Source organism: Labrus mixtus, chromosome 24 (assembly GCF_963584025.1).
Source record: "Labrus mixtus chromosome 24, fLabMix1.1, whole genome shotgun sequence".
NCBI lineage: Eukaryota > Metazoa > Chordata > Actinopteri > Labriformes > Labridae > Labrus > Labrus mixtus.
The window spans coordinates 11736907-11755456 of NC_083635.1; the positions used below are offsets into that span (position 1 = coordinate 11736907).

At 42.7% G+C, this 18550-nt stretch overlaps 1 protein-coding gene across 1 annotated transcript in view; it reads left to right on the forward strand.

Annotated features, from left to right (window-relative positions):
- Positions 1-1538: 1538 nt before the first annotated feature.
- The window catches only part of chrm4a (cholinergic receptor, muscarinic 4a), a 36671-nt gene continuing 19659 nt past the window's right edge, over positions 1539-18550 (forward strand). The window contains exon 1 of the mRNA XM_061032584.1: positions 1539-2035. Within this exon, the coding sequence (XP_060888567.1) occupies positions 1981-2035 (55 nt within the window). The 5' untranslated portion in view covers positions 1539-1980. The remainder of the gene's footprint in view (positions 2036-18550) is intronic.

Consider the following 18550-nt stretch of genomic DNA (forward strand, 5'->3'; position numbering starts at 1 on the left):
GAGCATGTCTCTGGACTGTGGGAGGAAGAAGAGGAGAACCCACACATGCACGGGGAGAACATGCATGCACACCATGAAGCACCAAAAATACATCTTAAAAGAACAAAATCTTGAAGAGCAGTTGAGCAACAACCTCCCTGTTCTGAGAGGTGAAACTACTTCCTGTTATGTTATCAGACACTAAAATAACAATCTGAGCCTGTCAGGGACAAAAAGTGGAGGAGTATACTGCAGCCTTGACAGCCTGATTCACTGCTGCAGGCTGAGCTGAAGTCCCTTTTTTTCATCTATTTCCTAAAACATGTAAAAACAGAAACCAGATTTATATAAACCGGGCTCTACCCTGTGAAGGTTCGATGTTACGTTTCCTTGTAAACACACCAAAAGTTATTTTTACCTTCAGGGTTTACTCACCAAAACGCCCTCTGCTCCTTCTATCTTTCAGGTCTCTGAAACGTTTACACAATCCAAACCCACACACACACACACACACACACACAAAGCTGCTTCATAACACTACTACAGTTCACACTCTGCACAGAGCACTTTTCAGGCTCTCGCTTTGTTTACCTCGGCGTAAGTAGAGTGCTTTCGCTTTAATATTTGAATGTCCGGCTTTAAACTTGTGTCCGGCTCTGCTTTAAAAGTATTTATGAACATGAAGCGATGTGAAAACCTCGTCTCCCACCGTTCCTCTCCTCTGCCGCTCTGCACTCCTTCTCTCTCCCCCTCCTCCTCTAATTGGATTAATTAACACTCGGCTTTGAAGTGACGGGAACAGTACACAAGAGTCTACTTTATGTGTCTTTGTAAAATGGCAACATGTCATCACGGGGCAGAGCAAGAAGTAGAAAGCGTGAGAATAAATAAAAGGACAGGTTGTTTGTTAGTCAGTGTTTAGCCAGCTCTGCATGGGTCTGTAAACCTTTCTGTGTTCTAACCTCTCTCCATTTTTCAAAAGCATCTCCAATATTGATCCTAGTTTGAGCACGTTTCTGCTCGTGGAGCTTATTAGAAACATGCAGAGGCTTTTTAGGTCGGGTACAATCACTTCTATCTGAACCACTTCTCTTGCCCGCTTCCATCGCTGCAACACCTGTTGACCTGATAACTGCTCTCATATCTGGCAAACCGAGGGGTGTCCAAAACGGCCGTGTGGGGGGTGTGTCTTAAAAGCGCCTACCTTCTCTGCTCCAAACAAATCCAGAGCATTCAGGAGCAGAATCTAAAGTTAGAAGGAGGACATACTGGCTGCTGCATTGTTGTCAGAGAAGCCAGCACTTCAACATGTTTCCTTAATGTCTGATCAGATAGTAAGATACCTTTATCATTTCACTCTCTACACATCTCACTGATTAGTCATTTTGTGATTTTAAGCCGGAGCAGAATATTGTACATGGTATAAATAAAGTGTTAATTTACTGTTTTAATGACATGTAGTCTGTTAAAAGTAAAAGATTAAGTCATTAGGGATTGGCTGAAGAAAATGACATCACATGTCCTCTCTCTCTCTCTCTCTCTCTCTCTCTCTCTCTCTCTCTCTCTCTCTGAATGAACGCGCTCCGGAGAAACCGCGCGCGATGTGATCCGAGCGAGCCGATTAGTCGCTTTGATTTGATGCCTAATTAAGAACCGATCAGTTTCAGTTAATTGATGCTCTTTGTTTGTTTGTTGTTGTTTTTTTTTAAATGACAGAGTCGCGTGCTGACTGAAACAAACATCCAAACGCAGAGACGGAAATCAAACAAACCCTGAGCGCAAAGACGATCCATCAGTCCGACTGAGGCGCAGAGGAGCAGAGTGAGATCCTCCGGAGCTCCGCGGATCATAAACGAACACATAAAGAAACATTAAAGGGGATAAAGAAGAAGTTAAAAAGAAGAAGTTAAAAAGAAGAAGACGACAGGAGGGGATTTTCTTTTGGCGCGACAGCTGGAGGAAAACTTGGAAATAAAGGAGAAGAGTCCTCCGCCATGCAACATGAGTAACGACAGTAACGGAGCCGGGGGGCTGCAGCCCCTCTGGAACTTCAACGGTGAGTCCAAAGATAAATGTTCATGTCGTTAAATGAGAAGAAAACTTAATCTCATTATTAAGAATCTGCAATTAACGCGGAGAGTGACGGACGCGTAATAGACGTTAAAAAAAAATGATGATTTGGATTTTTCCTTGTACAAAAACACAAAAAAACTGTCCTGATGACTTCAGATTGTTCTCTTGTGAGATATGTTTGTTGTAATTATTTAATATCCATAAGATTTATCATAAAAATGTCGCCATAGAGAGAATTTCATTCAATACACCTAAAGGCATCAAAACGCTCTCTTGTAACATTTCAGCAAATCAACAATATCTCCAACATTTATTTGATTAATGTGAAGAAAGGTTAAATATACAATATACTGATATGAATCAGTATATGTCATACATATAAACGTTTCTGCAAATTTCTTTTACTAAAAGGCACAAAAAACATCTAAAATTAGAGAATTTTAACCAAATGATTTAACATTTCCACAGCAGATCAAAACACACAGGCTGCAGATGTTGTTGCTTTAAAGTGTTTAATTAAACACAGGCAGCTGTAGTTCATATATAATCTTTACCTTAATGAAAACTGTCTTTTCCTACACCTTTATAAGACATGAAGGGTCCTCACATCAGCAGATAAATCTTAATTTGACGTTAAAAAGGTGAATTATTGAAGCAAAGATCAGTCAGAATTTGCCTTATTTTTCTCGATGTACGGGAATGTCTCCAAACAAGGAGAGCAGCAGCAGCTTTTAGCTTGGGGCAGGAGCTGGAAAAATGAGGATGAGGAGACAGAGAGAAAAAGAAATAAAGAAAGGAAGAGACTCAGGAGGTGCTGAAGGAGGAGATGACCAAAAAAAGCAGAAGGACAAAAGACAAATTAGGTTTTCAGAGAGTTAAAAAAAATGCAGAATGAACTCCTCCCCGTCTAAAGCCTGCTCTTTTCTCCTCACGCTTTTCATCTCTTCTCCCTCTCATCTTTTCATGGAGTATCAGAGCGACAAGGCTGGGGAAAAAGGGGAAAACACGAGAGACACAAGTGTTTACATTCTCATTTTGAATGAATAATCTGGACTGTGTGCAAATCCTAAATCTGCCTCCGAGCAGAGAGAGAGAGAGAGAGAGAGAGAGGGGGAAACAAAACAACCTCCTGTAAACTGAAGGAACCCGTGTCACACCTCTGCAGTTCAAAGTTTGTCAGAGGTCGTATTGATTGGCTGCTGTATGGATTATGTCACAGTCAGGGCCAAACATAGACTGAGGAGGAGAAGAAGAAGTGGATGTGAATTAATGTGGGGATGCTTCATACCTGCATTCTGCCTTCTGACCAGCAGGGGGCTACAAAGACAGAATAGTTTGACTAGAAAATGTTCCTTCTTCTTCTCAGTTGATTTATTCCATCAATAAACATTTTCCTAACAAGTTTATTGTTCCAATCTGTAGTTTCAAGTCTTCTTCAACACAGCGTGATTATTTAGTAAATGATGGTCCCATTTAGAGTCAGAGAGAGAGGGAGGAGTTAGGGCGGAGCTACTTGTGATTGACAGCTACCACTGCGATCATCTAAGATAGAGAGATGAATGTGTATTCACTAAATAAGGTCCCTCCTGTTGACAACTGTAGACCGTATATAACATGGACGTTGTCTTACTGATGTCATCATTGGTTTCTGAAGAGGAGTTATGAAGCCAATTGATGGCGGTCATCATATTGGAAACCTATGGACTTGAGCTTGTAAAGTCTGACCCTGCACCTGTCAAAAGAGTTCCTCACTGCCATTGGCCGATGAGAGCTGGAGGGCGGGACTCTGCTGCAGGTGATGCTTGATTGACACTTCCTTCAGAGGTTCTTTGTGCTTATAGATTGTGTAGCTTAGCGAGCCCGCGGCTAGTGGCGATTTTGTTCATGAATAGTTGGCCCACATTTGGCGCCAGGCTAAGTGCTGCCCGGGGCGTTTACCTCCTTCGACCATATATGGACGTAGCAGAGTGTACCTTTTAAAAAGGTGCATTTTGCACGTCCTTCCTGCCCGTGTTTGCTTCAGAGTTTATTTTACAGATTGACTTCAGTGTACAGAAATTGAGTGATTGAGGTTTTACTCGGCTGTGAATTAAACGGATGTATTTTTTTTGTGTTTGTCGGGAAGGAAAAAGAGCAGCCCTCCGTGTGATGAGATGATTGGCAGCTCTACATAAAACATCAGGGGGTTGATGTAACATCCCCCCTCGTTCTCCCTGTTCCCTGATTCCTCCCCCGTCTCCTCCCCTCCATCAGCGGCTCTTCTGTTCCCCTCTTCATCTCTCGTGTTTCCTCTCGTCCTCCCGCTCACTCTCTAATTCTATCCTATTTACATCCTCGCTCCTGCAGGGAGCAGATTCCTGTGGAGGGGAGGCGGGTTTGTTTCTGTGTGTGTGCATACTGTAGTGGATAAAGAGTTTTATATGGGGAGGGGGGGGGGTGCATACTGTAGTGGATAAAGACTTTTATATGGGGGGGTGTACACATGATGACATGCAAATACTGTAAGAAGGAAAATGTGTGTTTTTGCATATCAGGAGGCAGCAGTGTGTGTGGAGCTCATTTCTTATGTATCTACCGGATGAGTTGGCACGTGTAAGAGTGTGTGTGTGTGTGTGTGTGTGTGTGTGTGTGTGTGCGTGTGTGTGTGTGTGTGTGTAGATTAAATGAATGTATGTAATGTCTGTTCTTTCTTGAACAACTTGTGAAAACAGCTTCTTGGCTCGGGTAGGGTCAGTTTTTCATGTACAGGGCGGAGGGCTTCGGTTCAGAAGTACAAATGAAGAGGTCATACACACACACACACACACACACACACACACACACACACACACACACACACACATTTATGCATCTTGTGTACAGAACAGGAAGTATCTAAAAGCTCCATCTACATTTAAATATTGTGATCAAAGTTTCATGATATTGGGTTTTATTTTGGCTTTGCTGTGTTTGGATTAATTATTTTTGTAGTTTTTACCGCCACAGGTGTTTCAGCCAGGTCTCCTTTGTTTTGTCTGACAGACGTTAGCAAACATGGCCTGTGTCGATCACGCTACGCCTCTTGTGAAGTGTGTTTGTCACAGAGCCAGAATGAGGGGGCAAAGCCGTCCAACCCAGATGTAGTGTGTAACAACAAAGGCATACTGCTAGCAGAACGACGCTGTTCTAAAACTACAATCTGTAATCAGGCGTTATGGCTCCTTCACCCGTGCTCTGCACTCCTGAAAATGTCCCGACGTCATCGGGGCGGTCTTCATATGTGACTGAGGAGCCCTCTTTATAAAACGTCGTCATGAAGTCGTGCTGAGTCGAGTGAGTTGAGTGGGCGGGGGCGATGACGCTCTCCACGTTGAACCGAGTTTCTCAACTTTAAACTCGTCGCCGCTTGCCTCGGTTTTCTCTGCTGTGTATGAAAAATAACAGGAGACATGGTGGGGGACTTCTCCTTGTCCTGCTCTCTCTGCCCGCCCCCCCGGTTTAAATTTCACGTCCGAGTTTCTTAGAATCTGATGTTCCTGATTAAAGAAGCGTCTGATGTTGTGGATTGAATTGATTAACTGAAGAAAGTAAATCAGATGATTTCCTCTCATTGTGACTCAAACAAACTGTTTCAGGCTTCTGATGTTTCTTAACGAGGTTTTCTAACAGCTCTGAACGTTTAAAGACTCTACTGATGCTTGAGGAAACTCTAGACTTTGATACATCATGCATTCTACTATTTACATCAGAAACTCCTGGCTTTGATTCTGAAACACCTCTGAGTGTCTCTGAGACGTCTGACATCAACACAGAGGATTATGTTAAATGTCCATGCAGGAGGACTGAAATAAGTCCCAGGTGTTTGATGTCTCTCTCTCTCTCTCTCTCTCTCTCTCTCTGTCGCTCTCTGTTCTTGTTACAATTTCAGCTTAAATCCTGAATTGTGTATCTGTCAGCGCTCTGAGTTAGTCGTTCCTGCTCCGCTCTCTCTGCAGACAGTCGTCACCCAGCGCAGAATGGAGCGTTCAGTTTCTCGTCACGTTGTCCTGTACTTGCCCTCCTCGTTATGCAGCAGTGAGAAAAGGCCAAAGGCAACCAGGAGTTTGTTTTCCTTCCTATTCCCAGAGGTTCAGACTCCTACAGTCGTGCAGGGCGGTCAGCAGCAGAATATCCGCGTAGAGTTCAACACGCTGGAGACGGAGCGGTACAGATCACTGTTATCAGTCTGCAGCCGGCTGGATGATAATTACAGACAGAGTTTCTGGCTCCAAAAAGGAAAATCTCTTGGCACAAATCTTTCGTCTTTTGTTCCGGAAAAGGAGAAACACAATGAGAAAAAATGGATTGTTTTGCAGTGCTTGCTGAATGTTGTTTGTTAGTTCTCCTCTTTTGGAAAGAAATGACTGACATGATAAAGAAACTTTGACGAAGAAACCAAACTAACGCTTTGGTTGGTTTGGTGTCTCTTTAGATTTCTGCAGACCTCATGTTTGTTGCTAAACCTGCGTTTTATTTTGAAGGTTTATTTTTGGGTCTTTATTGGAGAGATAGGAAAGTGGATAGAGTCGGAAATCGAGGAGAGAGAGTGACAGGGGGAAGTAGCCACAGGTCAGATTTGAACCCGGGCTGCCGGCTTCAAGGACTAAAGCGTCTGTACATGGGGAAAGCAAACTAACCCCTCGGCCACCTGCGCCCCAACCTGCGTTATTTCTAATGTCCAGCAGGGGGCGACTCAACCGATTGAAGCAAAGGAATAGTCCAAAGAAAACTGTTGTGCTGCTTTGAGCGAGCTGAAAGAAAGAACGAGAAAAACTGGAAATTAAAACAATTTATAAAACGTATGTTTCAGCAAGTTTCCGTTACTCCTCAGACACAGACAAATATAAATAAATGGGACGTTTAGTTAAAAATGAACACCGTTTATCTTCAGCTTTTTGTGCTACAGGCAGACTTCTCTAGACGTTTCTAGCTGCGGCATCAGCGGGGATTTGTTGCTGTGTTGAAAGTGAAATGACTATTTCTGCAGTAAATAAATTCCTGTGAGGACAGAAGCTTCTTAAAGAACAAAGAGAAGGACATAATGGAGACAGTCTGGGAAAGACTTAGCTGTTTGTGTTGCAAATTCAATTTTGTGAGTTCAAAAACACATTTTTTTTCTTGCAGCGTGGGGGCTCAAAAATATCTCTGAAAAACCAGAAGGTACGGTCGAGTTGAAAAACAAAGACAGAGATTATCTTTAATTAGCACCTATTACTGTTAATTTACAAGAAACACACATGTATTCATTCATTAGAGTGAAAAAATATCCTCAGAGAAATTATAAGAAAATAGTCAGTAGCTTTTTTCACTGCAGCCTGTAAACACAACAATCAGAAGCTCCGCCCCCTGCAGGACGTAGTGTGTACGTTTACTGCTTGTACCTACACTACAAGCTACCGCACGCTAACACAAGCTAACCGCCGGTGTTTGTCTCCTGCCTGTCCAACAGGAAACTCACCACTTCTCCGCCCAGAAACGTCCAGAGTCAACCAAAACAAACCAGAACAGTAAAACCCAGTCAGAGGACAGAGTGTAGGATAAAACTGCTGCATGAGTACTAAACCTCCCAGAAGTTTTGCTTCTGGATCAGAACTCCACGCTTGTAGAAACATTGTGAGGGTAACTTCGTATTTCAGTGAAAATCGTACAGAAATACAGAAATAAAGCAGAATAATGGTCATTTATATTCCAGGATATCATGTTGATGATCCACCATCGTCTTTAACAACCTGTAGTTCTGCCGTCTTCCTCTACGTCCATCCCCTCCTCTCATGGCCTACTTTTTCAGGGTACCACTGTTGCCATGTTGTATTTACTGTGCGCTTTAATGTGTGTGTTAATGTGTGTGTGTGTGTGTGTGTGTCGGCCCAGATGTTGCTGCTGGCGTTGGCTGTGAGCTGGCATCAGAGCGGGGTGTAAAGACGGAGAGTGAGGGAGAGAGGTGGGGGTTGCAGAGGGGCGAGCGAGGATTTAAGGGGGGGTTTCAGAGGCAGACGAGGATTTAAGCCGAAGCCGAGGAGCAAGAGGAAGAGGAGTGTGATTGTGCTAACATGGCTAATATTTTATTAACTCTTTGCACATGATTAATTTAGAAACACGGGGGCTTGTTAGCAGATTTAATACAGAGGAGGAGGGATCTTTAAAAGATTAAACAACAGACTTTTATTAAACAGGGATCCTGCAGAAATAACCCTCGTACAGTTATACATTTTAAACAGGACAGTGAGGAAGAATAAGAACACAACAAACTCTCCAAACAGTCACTACGGTCGACTCTCTGAAACACACAATATTTCCTTTACCCGCTGGACACGAGGGTTAACATTTCATCGATCCAAAAGCCCATTTTAAAGACTACAAGGCAGAAGGTTATTTTTTCTACGCTAAGGTTAAACTGTTTTTCTCTTTTGAAATGTGTTTGGTATCGGGACAAGACAACACGGTCGGCCGGCTCGATACGTACCTCGGCTTTTTGTTCACTGATCTCCAACCGCTCGTCATGCGTGTAGTGTTCCCCAACTTTAGGGTTGGACACACACGCTCACAAACAGAACCAATTCATGAGCGCAGACTGAACTGTGGATGCTGTACTGAACGTTTCAATATCATATTGAGAATTATTGCATCCCTAGTTTGCAGCTCGTGCATCTTCACTGAACTTGCCGCCGCAGAAAGAATGAATGCTTTAACTTTTAGAGTTTTGATCTCAGATCAGTTTAAACATGATTATGTTGAAAAGATCTCTCGAGTGTATGTTGAGGCTTTCAGGCTGGTTTTGGTTAAGAGATGCTGGAGAAACTGGCCTCCATTATCAGTCACCAGACTCACCTGGGAGGCAAAGAGAAGCCAGTTGTGAAGGTGACATGAGACAAAAAGCTGGTTCAGACAAGCAGGCAGAAACACAAAACAAGCTAAAGGTCATCAGGCGCAGGCAGGCGGGTCGAGCACGAACAAAGGCTGTGATATGAAACCTGGCAGCAGAAGAAGAAATGTGTCTCTCTGGCTCTTGCCAGCAGAGACTTTCAGCTGCAGCATCCTCTGCGTGTGCGTTGTCCAGCTTGTGATCTCCTCTGCGTTTGTGTGCGTGCTCTGTCAGCACCAATTTGTGTGTACCCGAACATGCGAGCCAAGTTCTCCTCCGTGCAGGAGCATTGATCTCAGACGGTGTGGTGGAGCTTTGAGACATCTGCAGAAAGCACACCAGAAGGTTTCTTAAGGTTTCTTTTGTGACAATGGGCTGTATGTCGCCGCCGCTTAATAGAATCGTTGGTTATCTGATTGTTGATGTGTTTAAGAAGAAGGTGGAACAATAAACGATTGTTTCATGGTTCCAATGGATGAATATGAATAGGTTCGTCCTTCCCTGCTGCATGCAGGAAACTCAGCTGCAGATCTTGATTCTTGTTGAAGTGGTTTCCTTTGTTTGTGGAGTCGCTGTTCCTTATCATGCAGCCGGTTTAACAGGAAATCAAGGTGCATGCAGGTGTGAAGGAATGTCAAAGTGATTCAGGTGAGCGACAAAGAAAGCTGTTGCAGAATGGGTTTGACCTGTGATCATGTGAGATGAGTCCAGGCCTGATTGTTTGATTAATAATGACGCTGTCTGTTGATGATAAAGGTTGGGCCTTCACTGTTGACATTGCTGATAAAACACGCTGATTCCAGTGTGTGTCACTCCCTTTGTGGCTGACCACGGCAATCGACCTGCAACGACCCAAACCATCTCCATCAGGAGGCACAATGTGACGACAATGTGAGGTCAGAGGCGGACCAGAAAATAAACTAATAAATAAACAAAGAGGGAACAAAGGAGGAATGCAACTGAACTGTTTGTAATTGACTGAAAAAGTGACAAAGATGGAGTGGAGGAAAAAGTCTGCAGGCTGTAACTGCTGTTTTTAAAAAGGACAATATACCGTGGATGATATCAGCGGTCCAAGTTTCCGCTGGTATCCAAACAAAAAGGAGGATGTCTCTCTTTCTCCAAGCTGTTAAAGTGAACATTATCTCTGCCCCAGTTTGCAGGATTTTGCATGCTTTTATTTTGGAATATTAAATCTGTTATCTTAAAACATTTTGCAGCGTCAGCCTCTGGAGTTCTTTTTTTCTTTTTTAAACCCCTTGACCTTTTTAGCTCCAACCTTTTAGCTGTTTTAATCCTTTATTATTCATTTCATGATACTTTTTTAATTCAATTCCACCTTTCTCCATTTCTTGGGATTATTTCCTGCTTGACCTGTGATTTCTCAAGTCTGAGCAGGTGGTTTTTGTTCTTGATCATGCACAATGCAGCGTGCTGTTAGGAAACGCTGTTACACAGAAGGACTCGAAGTAGGTGTCTTAAAAACCGACTTTCTACTTAGTGAAAAGGAATTACCAAAAAAAAAAAACAGTTACTAACGCAAACCAAATGAAAGGAGCAGCACCCCTAACCCAGAGTTTACTAAACCAAACTAATACCTGACCTGAATTAAACGAGTGAAGACACAGAAGTCATCAGGACGAAAGACAGCGAGAGGCACAGTGGCAAGCTGAAAAGCCCCGACTGCTGGCTGTCCAAACTTCTTCAAAAGGAGTGTGTCGGCAGGGGCTGCCCTCCGATTGGTTAATTACTTCACTGCAGCTGTGTAGCAGCAGGCAGCACAGGTGAACGGTATCTGACCTGGAGAATACGTTCACCATGACGCGCTCACACAGACGCTCCAAAACCGAGGTCAGTCGCACACAGGAGAGGAGGTGCTGTCGGGCCCGTACCATCTCTGTTGTCTACCAACTAGAACTTGCAAATAAGCGCGTTCAGCATCAGTTTGTTGGTCCGTCTGTGCTGAGACTCTGAGATGTTGCAACAACTCTTGGATAGATTGCAAAAGGCTTCTGCAGATCCTTTGTTTTGTCTCCCAACGGAGCCCAAAGCAAAGCCTGCGATGGAGCCTGTATACTGTATTCAAATCAGCGTTCAGACATGGAGGGGAAACCCATCGCTCGAGGGATTTTGTTTTGTGTTTTGTGTGTCGCTGCTTTAAAGCGAAGGCGCCAAAATGTTTTGTGTGATGCCCTCTAATGGATCTGGACTTAAAAAAAAGGAGCGAGAGAAAGATGTTAGGACAGATGTGTGAAGCTGCAGAAACAGAGCGATGTTAGAAAGAGAGAGGAGCTCCATTACAGCCCATGTGTCAAAAAGAATAACTAATGTTGCTGCACACACACACACACACACACACACACACACACACTGCATGCACACACACACACACACACTCTGCATGCACACACACACTCTGCATGCGCACACACACACACACACACACACACACACACACACACACACACACACACTGTGCTGCTGGCTCTGCTCTGTGAAGTATGGATTTGTAACGCTGTGATGTGCTCTCCCCCCTATCTATCTCTCTCTCTCTTTTACACACACACACGCACACACGGGAAAAACACAAACACACACTCTTTTAAAATACAAAATGTGAAACAACAAGCGAGCAAAAGAAGGGCCAGAACAGAAGATGAAACGCCAATCTTTTTCTTTTATCGGAACGTCCGCTTGTAATGGCTGATAATAAATCTTGAATCAGCGCTCTAGGTGGACGGATGAAAGAAAAGAGCAAAAGTTAAGGTGTATAAAGAAGTCTGACATCCACACTTGACTCGTGCGGACGTTTAAGAAGCAGTGTGTGTCCACAGGGCAAACTGAGGTCAGCGCTTTTATCAGAGGCAACAAAAGTATTGCAGACTCTGAACACATCTTCTTGAGTAAAAAGGAGAGGAATAAAAACGCGTGTGAAGCAGGGCAAAGTTCAGATCAGGCAAACACAAAAACAAACAAAGCACAGGGAAGGGTTCGGTAGTAACACCAAGGCTCGTCTGTACAGGTTCCATTTCAAATGGACCCAAAGATCCTGCAGATCTGATGGACTGTGGGAGCTAATTCCAGAGAGTCGGGGGCCAACCGCTAGCTTTAGAGTTAGAGCGCGATCTGTTGAGAGGAGAAGGTGGGGGAATATGGAACGAGGAGGTCAGAGATGTAGCTGGGCGCGAGGTCATGCTGTGATTTGTTTGTGAGTGACAGGACTTTGAAGTTGATTCTGAATTTAAATGGAAGATAAAGAAGAACGGGGGAGATGTGGGAATGACGGCTGGTTCTAGTCAGCTGCATTTTGGACTAACTTTATAGGGTTTCCCGATGATTGGCTGAGGCGTGTTTAGAGAGAGGTTATCCAAACGAGAGAAGATTCAAGTGTGAATTCATATTTAAAGATCTGAAGAGAGCGTCGCTGGAAGTCGCTCTGAAATCTGTAACCTGTTAGTCTCATGATGTTTTTTTAACTTGTTCATCTTCTAATGAAGTTTAGCAACTAGCTATCTTGGAGCCCATCGGCAATCATCGGCAATCATTTTCTATCATCGTCGTCAGGAACAGATGCCAATTTCTTCCTAATTTAATTAACGTAAAACGACTTCCTTTTCCAGGCGGTGTTTGCGTTGCAGACGTACATGCTGCCGTTGCTTGGTCCATGAAATCCCCCACCCCCCCCCCCCCTCGGAGGATAAGCATCCGTCAAAGCACAAGTAACGACAGTGACCAACAGGAACAGCTGATCATCAACATCCAAAACCATTTGAATGAGGAGAAATGTGCAAAAATACGAAATCAAAAACAGGTGCAAAAGTCCAAAAAGACACAAACAACGGCGGTGCATTTTGTGCAATAACTGGATTTGCAGCGTTTATCTGCAGAGTTTCAGTTAAACACTAGAATATAAATCACATGGAAGCTTCTCCATGGATTACATCGGTATGAACCTGAAACTGAAACAGATTTTCGTTTGATTTACTCTCATCAACGGGTCTGAAGTTTGCACGACTTTTAAAATGTTTGTTGTTGAGCGGAAGTCGGTTCGCTCATTTCTGATGCATTCAAAGAAGTCAGGAAATGTAATCGCTGATCGTGACACAGACTGAAATGTGGAGCTGATCGTTAGCTGCTCTTGCATGCAGACATCTTTTCATAGAGAGAAACAAATCGCCGCCAGATTCCCGCTGATCGGAGCCTCGATGTCTCGTGGGTTGAGTTCCGCCTGTTTTTCCTGCTGATACGTGATTGGTTGACACAACTCGCACTACAAATAGAAACACTTCACATGCAGAAAACTCAGACCCCCTCCCCCCCTGAGAACGGAGTCTTTATTTTTATAGAATCTATAAATAGAGGTTGATCGAGCAGGGCGGCTCTTCAAAGTTTTTTATTAGAGTCTCCACTCGTCTCTCTTGGGCAGATTTTTCTCTGATGTTTTGCACAATTTGTATTCACCAGGATGCAGATGATCACATGATGATGCTTTATAGGAGGTTAATCATAAAACAAATAACCCTAACCCTAGCAACAGCTCAGGAGTTACTAAGATTTAAAGATAGCAACATGCAGTAACATGATGTGAATGCACAGGGGGGTCAGCTTCCTCTTTGTTTTCTGGTTTTTACTAAATTGGCTCCTTGGGGGATACAGTGACCATAAATGACTCGACTTAAACCCTCGGTGTGATTCTGCACTGGCTCTGACTCCTTGGTGTCAGAGAGTCTGCAGTGCTGAGCGCTGGTTGCAGCAGCACTTTTAGGGATTATAGGTGTCAAAACAGTCAAGGGCGCTCTAAAAAAAAACACACATGAGGAGTCCAAAACTGCAGCTGGAAACATGAATACCCAAAAAGCAAGATTAAAATATCATAGAAAACATGGAGATTCATGCAAAGGTGCAAATACACTCACACGGAATTTTGTGCAAGTCAGCATGTCACATCTGAATATTTCATACGGAGAACTGCAGATGACTTCAAACCATCTGATCATCTTTCATTTCTGTTCTCATGAGTATTTTTTCCCACCCAGTGTTGCAGCCAGACATCGATCCTTTGTTGGATAATTAAGCTTCCTTTGAAATGTCTAAATAAGGAGTTCTGACCTCAAATGGACATTTATTATGGTTCCCTGTATGTCTGGGTTTTATTGTATGAAAACAGAAGCTATGCGTGCATCACAGACTGTTAGGGAATTATTGTTGGGAGCCCTTTTGGAAAGGTAGCGTAAATTGTCACAACACCGGCATCATTTGGTACATTGGTGTATTGTTTCGGTACAACATGATTGACTAGCTTGCGGTCATCTTCCCTCCCTCATTTGGCTGAGTCAAGTGTTTGTGTCACATCAGGTTAATCTTTTATTGGAAGTCGATTTTTTCTATGCAGATGACACTCTTCTCATATATTCAATTTAAATTAAATGTCTTCCTTTTCCTCTGTTTTTTACACCTGCGTCATCCAGAATTAAAAAAGTGTCCACAGTTTCAGGTCTGCAAATGTCAATCAGCAATAATGAATCAGTGTCACTTGTCATTTGTTAAACTTGTATTCCTTTTGCACCCCTGAAAGAACACCCTCAAACATATAATAGCACGTTTTGGCACCTGACAATCAACTGCTCGTTTTAAGTCGACCCCTCGCTGTGCCGCTTCAAACATCATGACAGACTCATTTTATTAGAGCTGTTCAGTGAGGTTTTGCTTTTCTGCGTCATGCTTCTCTTATAATCACATTCATGTTGCAGCTTTCTCTGCAGCTTTGAATAATCCGGTGAGGTGTTTGCTTGTTGTTGTCTGAAGGTCAGACGCTCGTGTTTCCTGCTCCGTCTGACTTTGCTGCAGCATTATCAGATCTCTTGTTCTTATGAAAGACCATTGCTAGAAAAATTAAAGAAATACAGTCCAAAGAAGCCGTGTTTTTCTTCTTCCACCATTCTTTGTAGCTGTATACTTTTGTTTTTTTGCTCTCTTGGTGTAAATTATCTGTTATTATTCCTCTTACAGAATTATAATGTGTTTTTGATTCTTGGAGGTTTTTTCTACCTTTGTGAAACCTTAAACAAACCCACACAGGCCGATCATTAGGATGATGCTGCGGGCGACAGGACCTGTGGGTTTAATGTGGCCTCGCTCTGCAGCAGCGGCCCCACTGGGGCTTGTTTGCTGGAAAGCTGCAGGACCTGCTTCCTCCCCCTGGGGACCACTTTGTATTTCTTTCTCGTCTTAAGCCACGTTTAAAAAAAATATATAAATAATGTAGACTTTGTCTTAAGCTCTGAGGTAAAAGAGGAAGGTCGTCATGATGTCCGCCTATTCCTCCTCTGGGGAAGAGATAAAGAAACAAACGAGAAAAAGACAAATTATAGAGCATGCATATTAAAAATAACTCAACAGATGTCATGTATATTTTATATAAAAGCATCCAGGTATCAAAGGAAGACCTCGTATATATTTAGTAGGTTTTACACAAATAGTGTGTAGTTCTCCCTAGTGGGTAGTTCCTCTTCTAAAAGTCAGAAAATACGTCTAGAGGCATCGACCAGTTGTATTTAATGGGACTGATCACATGACTTCACAACCAGTAAACATCTCCTCACAGGAGCTTTAAATGAAATCAATATGAATAATAGAAGAATATTTTAAATGCATTAACGTTTCAATCCAGTAAGAAAAAGTTCAGTGTGCAGCAAATTCCCCCAAACTCTTCTCAAAATAAATCAAATCTCTTTTATTTTTCTGGATTAAAAAAAAAAAACGTATTAAACCTGACGCTGTGTTTTACAGGATGCTTTGAATGCATCACTCTGTTCTTTAGTTTCTTCTTTGACACCTTCACTTTGAGAGCGCGTCATGCTGCATTATTCAGAGTAGATTCAGATTCTTTATGTATATCAGGACAGAAAGATGAGAGTGCGTCTGTATGATTACATCTAAAGTGTGTTGGAGATGAATATTTCAGTAGCGTGTGTGTTGATGGTGTGAGCGTACGTTGGGCATGTGAGAGTCGTATAAATGTTGCAGCAGTGTGTTTGTGTGAATCCGAGCTGATGGTGATGCAATCAGCCGTAATGTGCGTCTCATCTGCCTCTGTTGTATATTTCATAGAAAGATCAAAGCTGATTCTTCGGGGTGTGTCCTCCAGAAAGAATCTTCTTTTAAAATCGCTTTTATTTTTGGAAAGACCCAGAAAATCGTTCGAAAATGTTCAACATGTCACAGACGATCAGGAAGCATAGAAAGAGAATATTTTATACCTTATTAGAGCTTGTTCAAATTAATCTTTCAACTTTGAACTCATAACTTTGTAAAAGAAATGGTTTACCACTCACTACATGGAGTAATTCAGCTCATTTCTTGAAGTATTTTTAAATATTTAACATCCCTCAAATCTGAACAACATCATTATAAAACATGCTGTGTTGAAGTGCTGGCTTCCTCCACACACGGCCGTTTTGGACGCCCCTCAGTTTGCCAGATATGAGAGCAGTTATCAGGTGCAGGCCACCGTATATATCATAGTCACAGAGCACAGGCAGGATCCACATACATGATTCAGACCATGCACATTACATACATGTTTAAACACACTCCTCTCCTCTCGCTCTCTCGATGCTTCAGCAGTTCTTAATTAATGCAGGAGAGATGTGTGTGTGTTTGCATCATGTTTTTAAGACCGTGTACTCGTCAGCGTCTACTTGAAATAAAATGCATGTGCATGCAACTAGAATGCTGCAGTATTTAGAGCGTGTATGTATTCTGTGTAGCGTGTAAGCATAAATTAAAGATCATATAAGAAGTAGCATGCTGGAAATCTGTTGTTAGTCACATTGTCAGGTCTGAAAGGAGCAATATGTAACTGACACCTAGTGTTTAAAATGTGTACTACATCTCACTGACTGGACCTTTAAGGAGATTTGATGTTAAGATTTGACAAACATTATTTTTGAGGACGCGTTTTCTGTTTTGTTTTGTTATGAAAAGGTTCAATAAAAAGACGAGGAAGTAACACGATGACCTACTTTCATAAATCCAGTTAAGGAGGAAGTTGAGGTGAACTCTGGAGCTTACGGGTGATATCTCTCCTGATTATCTATTTCCTACTGACATTCAAGGTTGGTGTCTTTAATTTAAGACCACAATACCTCCCTAATCTTAATTCAGGAGCTTTACCTTCCTGTTCTTCAAGTTTCATCCTTTAACAAAATGTTTGCAGCTCAAAAAAGTTCACATGAATCATCTTAAATCTGTTGTTTTCGACCTCGTCTACCTGCATCTCCACCTGTTCAGTGACAATTCACAACACAGAGTTATGAAATTGTTCAATTTACCAAGTTAATTAAAGTCTAAGTGGTGTCATTTGGCCCTGAGAGGGAACAAAGCATCTCAGTGTTTCAACAGCAACAAAAGTCTTCTGAAAGACGTTGATTAGATTTTTAATTGAGTTTCACTGTTGTTGACTTCATGCTTTAATGTACCAGAACTTCACTGCACACTGTATCTCTTTTTGTTCCCACGTTTGTCTTAATTGTGTTTGGCAGCATAAAAATGAACTTTTAGTCTTCTTCTACTTCTTTTGTATTTTAATCGCCATGGCGACCAGCGTTAAGGTGCAGTAACAACACCTACTGTGCTGCAGTGGATATAATGGTGCGTTTCCATTCGATCTTGGAAGTCAGAAATTCCAAGTTGCCGGTCTGATTTGTCATCAGGAGCGCCCGCCTGAAGTCTCTGAAACTCGGAGAACCTTCAGTAGCCCGAGTTAAACTCCAACATGGCTGCTGCGTTCATCATCAGTAACGTTTAAGCTGTAACTGAGTTGTGTTCATTAGCAGCTTGGTCCTCTTGTTGTCTAATTAATCAATCACACTGAAAGTATCGTGCACGTTCTGGCATGTAAACTTCAGCTCGTTTACTTTGCACAGCGGCTGTTATCAAAACTCTGAGTTTAGTCGTACTAAAAAAAAGTATTTTCAGATATTTCGGCATGAATAGATGTTGATTTCACATGTTTGTGTGTGAGGGAGAGATGCTCTCCGAGGTGTCAGGTGTGACTCCCTCTCCCGATCTTCCATCTGTCTTCTTCTGACTCTCTCCCCGTGACCTTTGACCTTCTCCAGCTGGTTGCTGCGAGTGGGTCTGGTCTGGAGTTTGCAGACTTGAGATTCTGTTTCTGGTGTTCATTCGGCCTCATGTCCAGTCTGAACTTGATTTCAACATTTGATATTGCGGCATGAAACGTCAGCCTGGAGAGGGCTCCTGTGTTGCTAAGTTACTAGGAGAGCGACGTCACTAGACGGCGCCTTGTTTTACGTCTGTAACTGAGCTCCTACTCTCTTTTTGCCGCACACACGGGCTCTGTAAGGTCGAAGGTAGTCCATAATAAACTGCGAGCTTTGCGGTAACTCCAGACACGTATGGTTGGACACTTCTGGCGAGCTACCTGTCTCCAACGCTATTCAGAACACCGTTAACCACGATGCACGGACTCAACCCGTTGCACTTTGAATCTTAGTTGAGTTAAACTTTGCTCTGATGCAGCAAAAACTCTAAAAGATCAAACAATCTGCACGAAGCCCTGAACAATTTCCCAGAAAGCTCATCAGCGTACGGAGA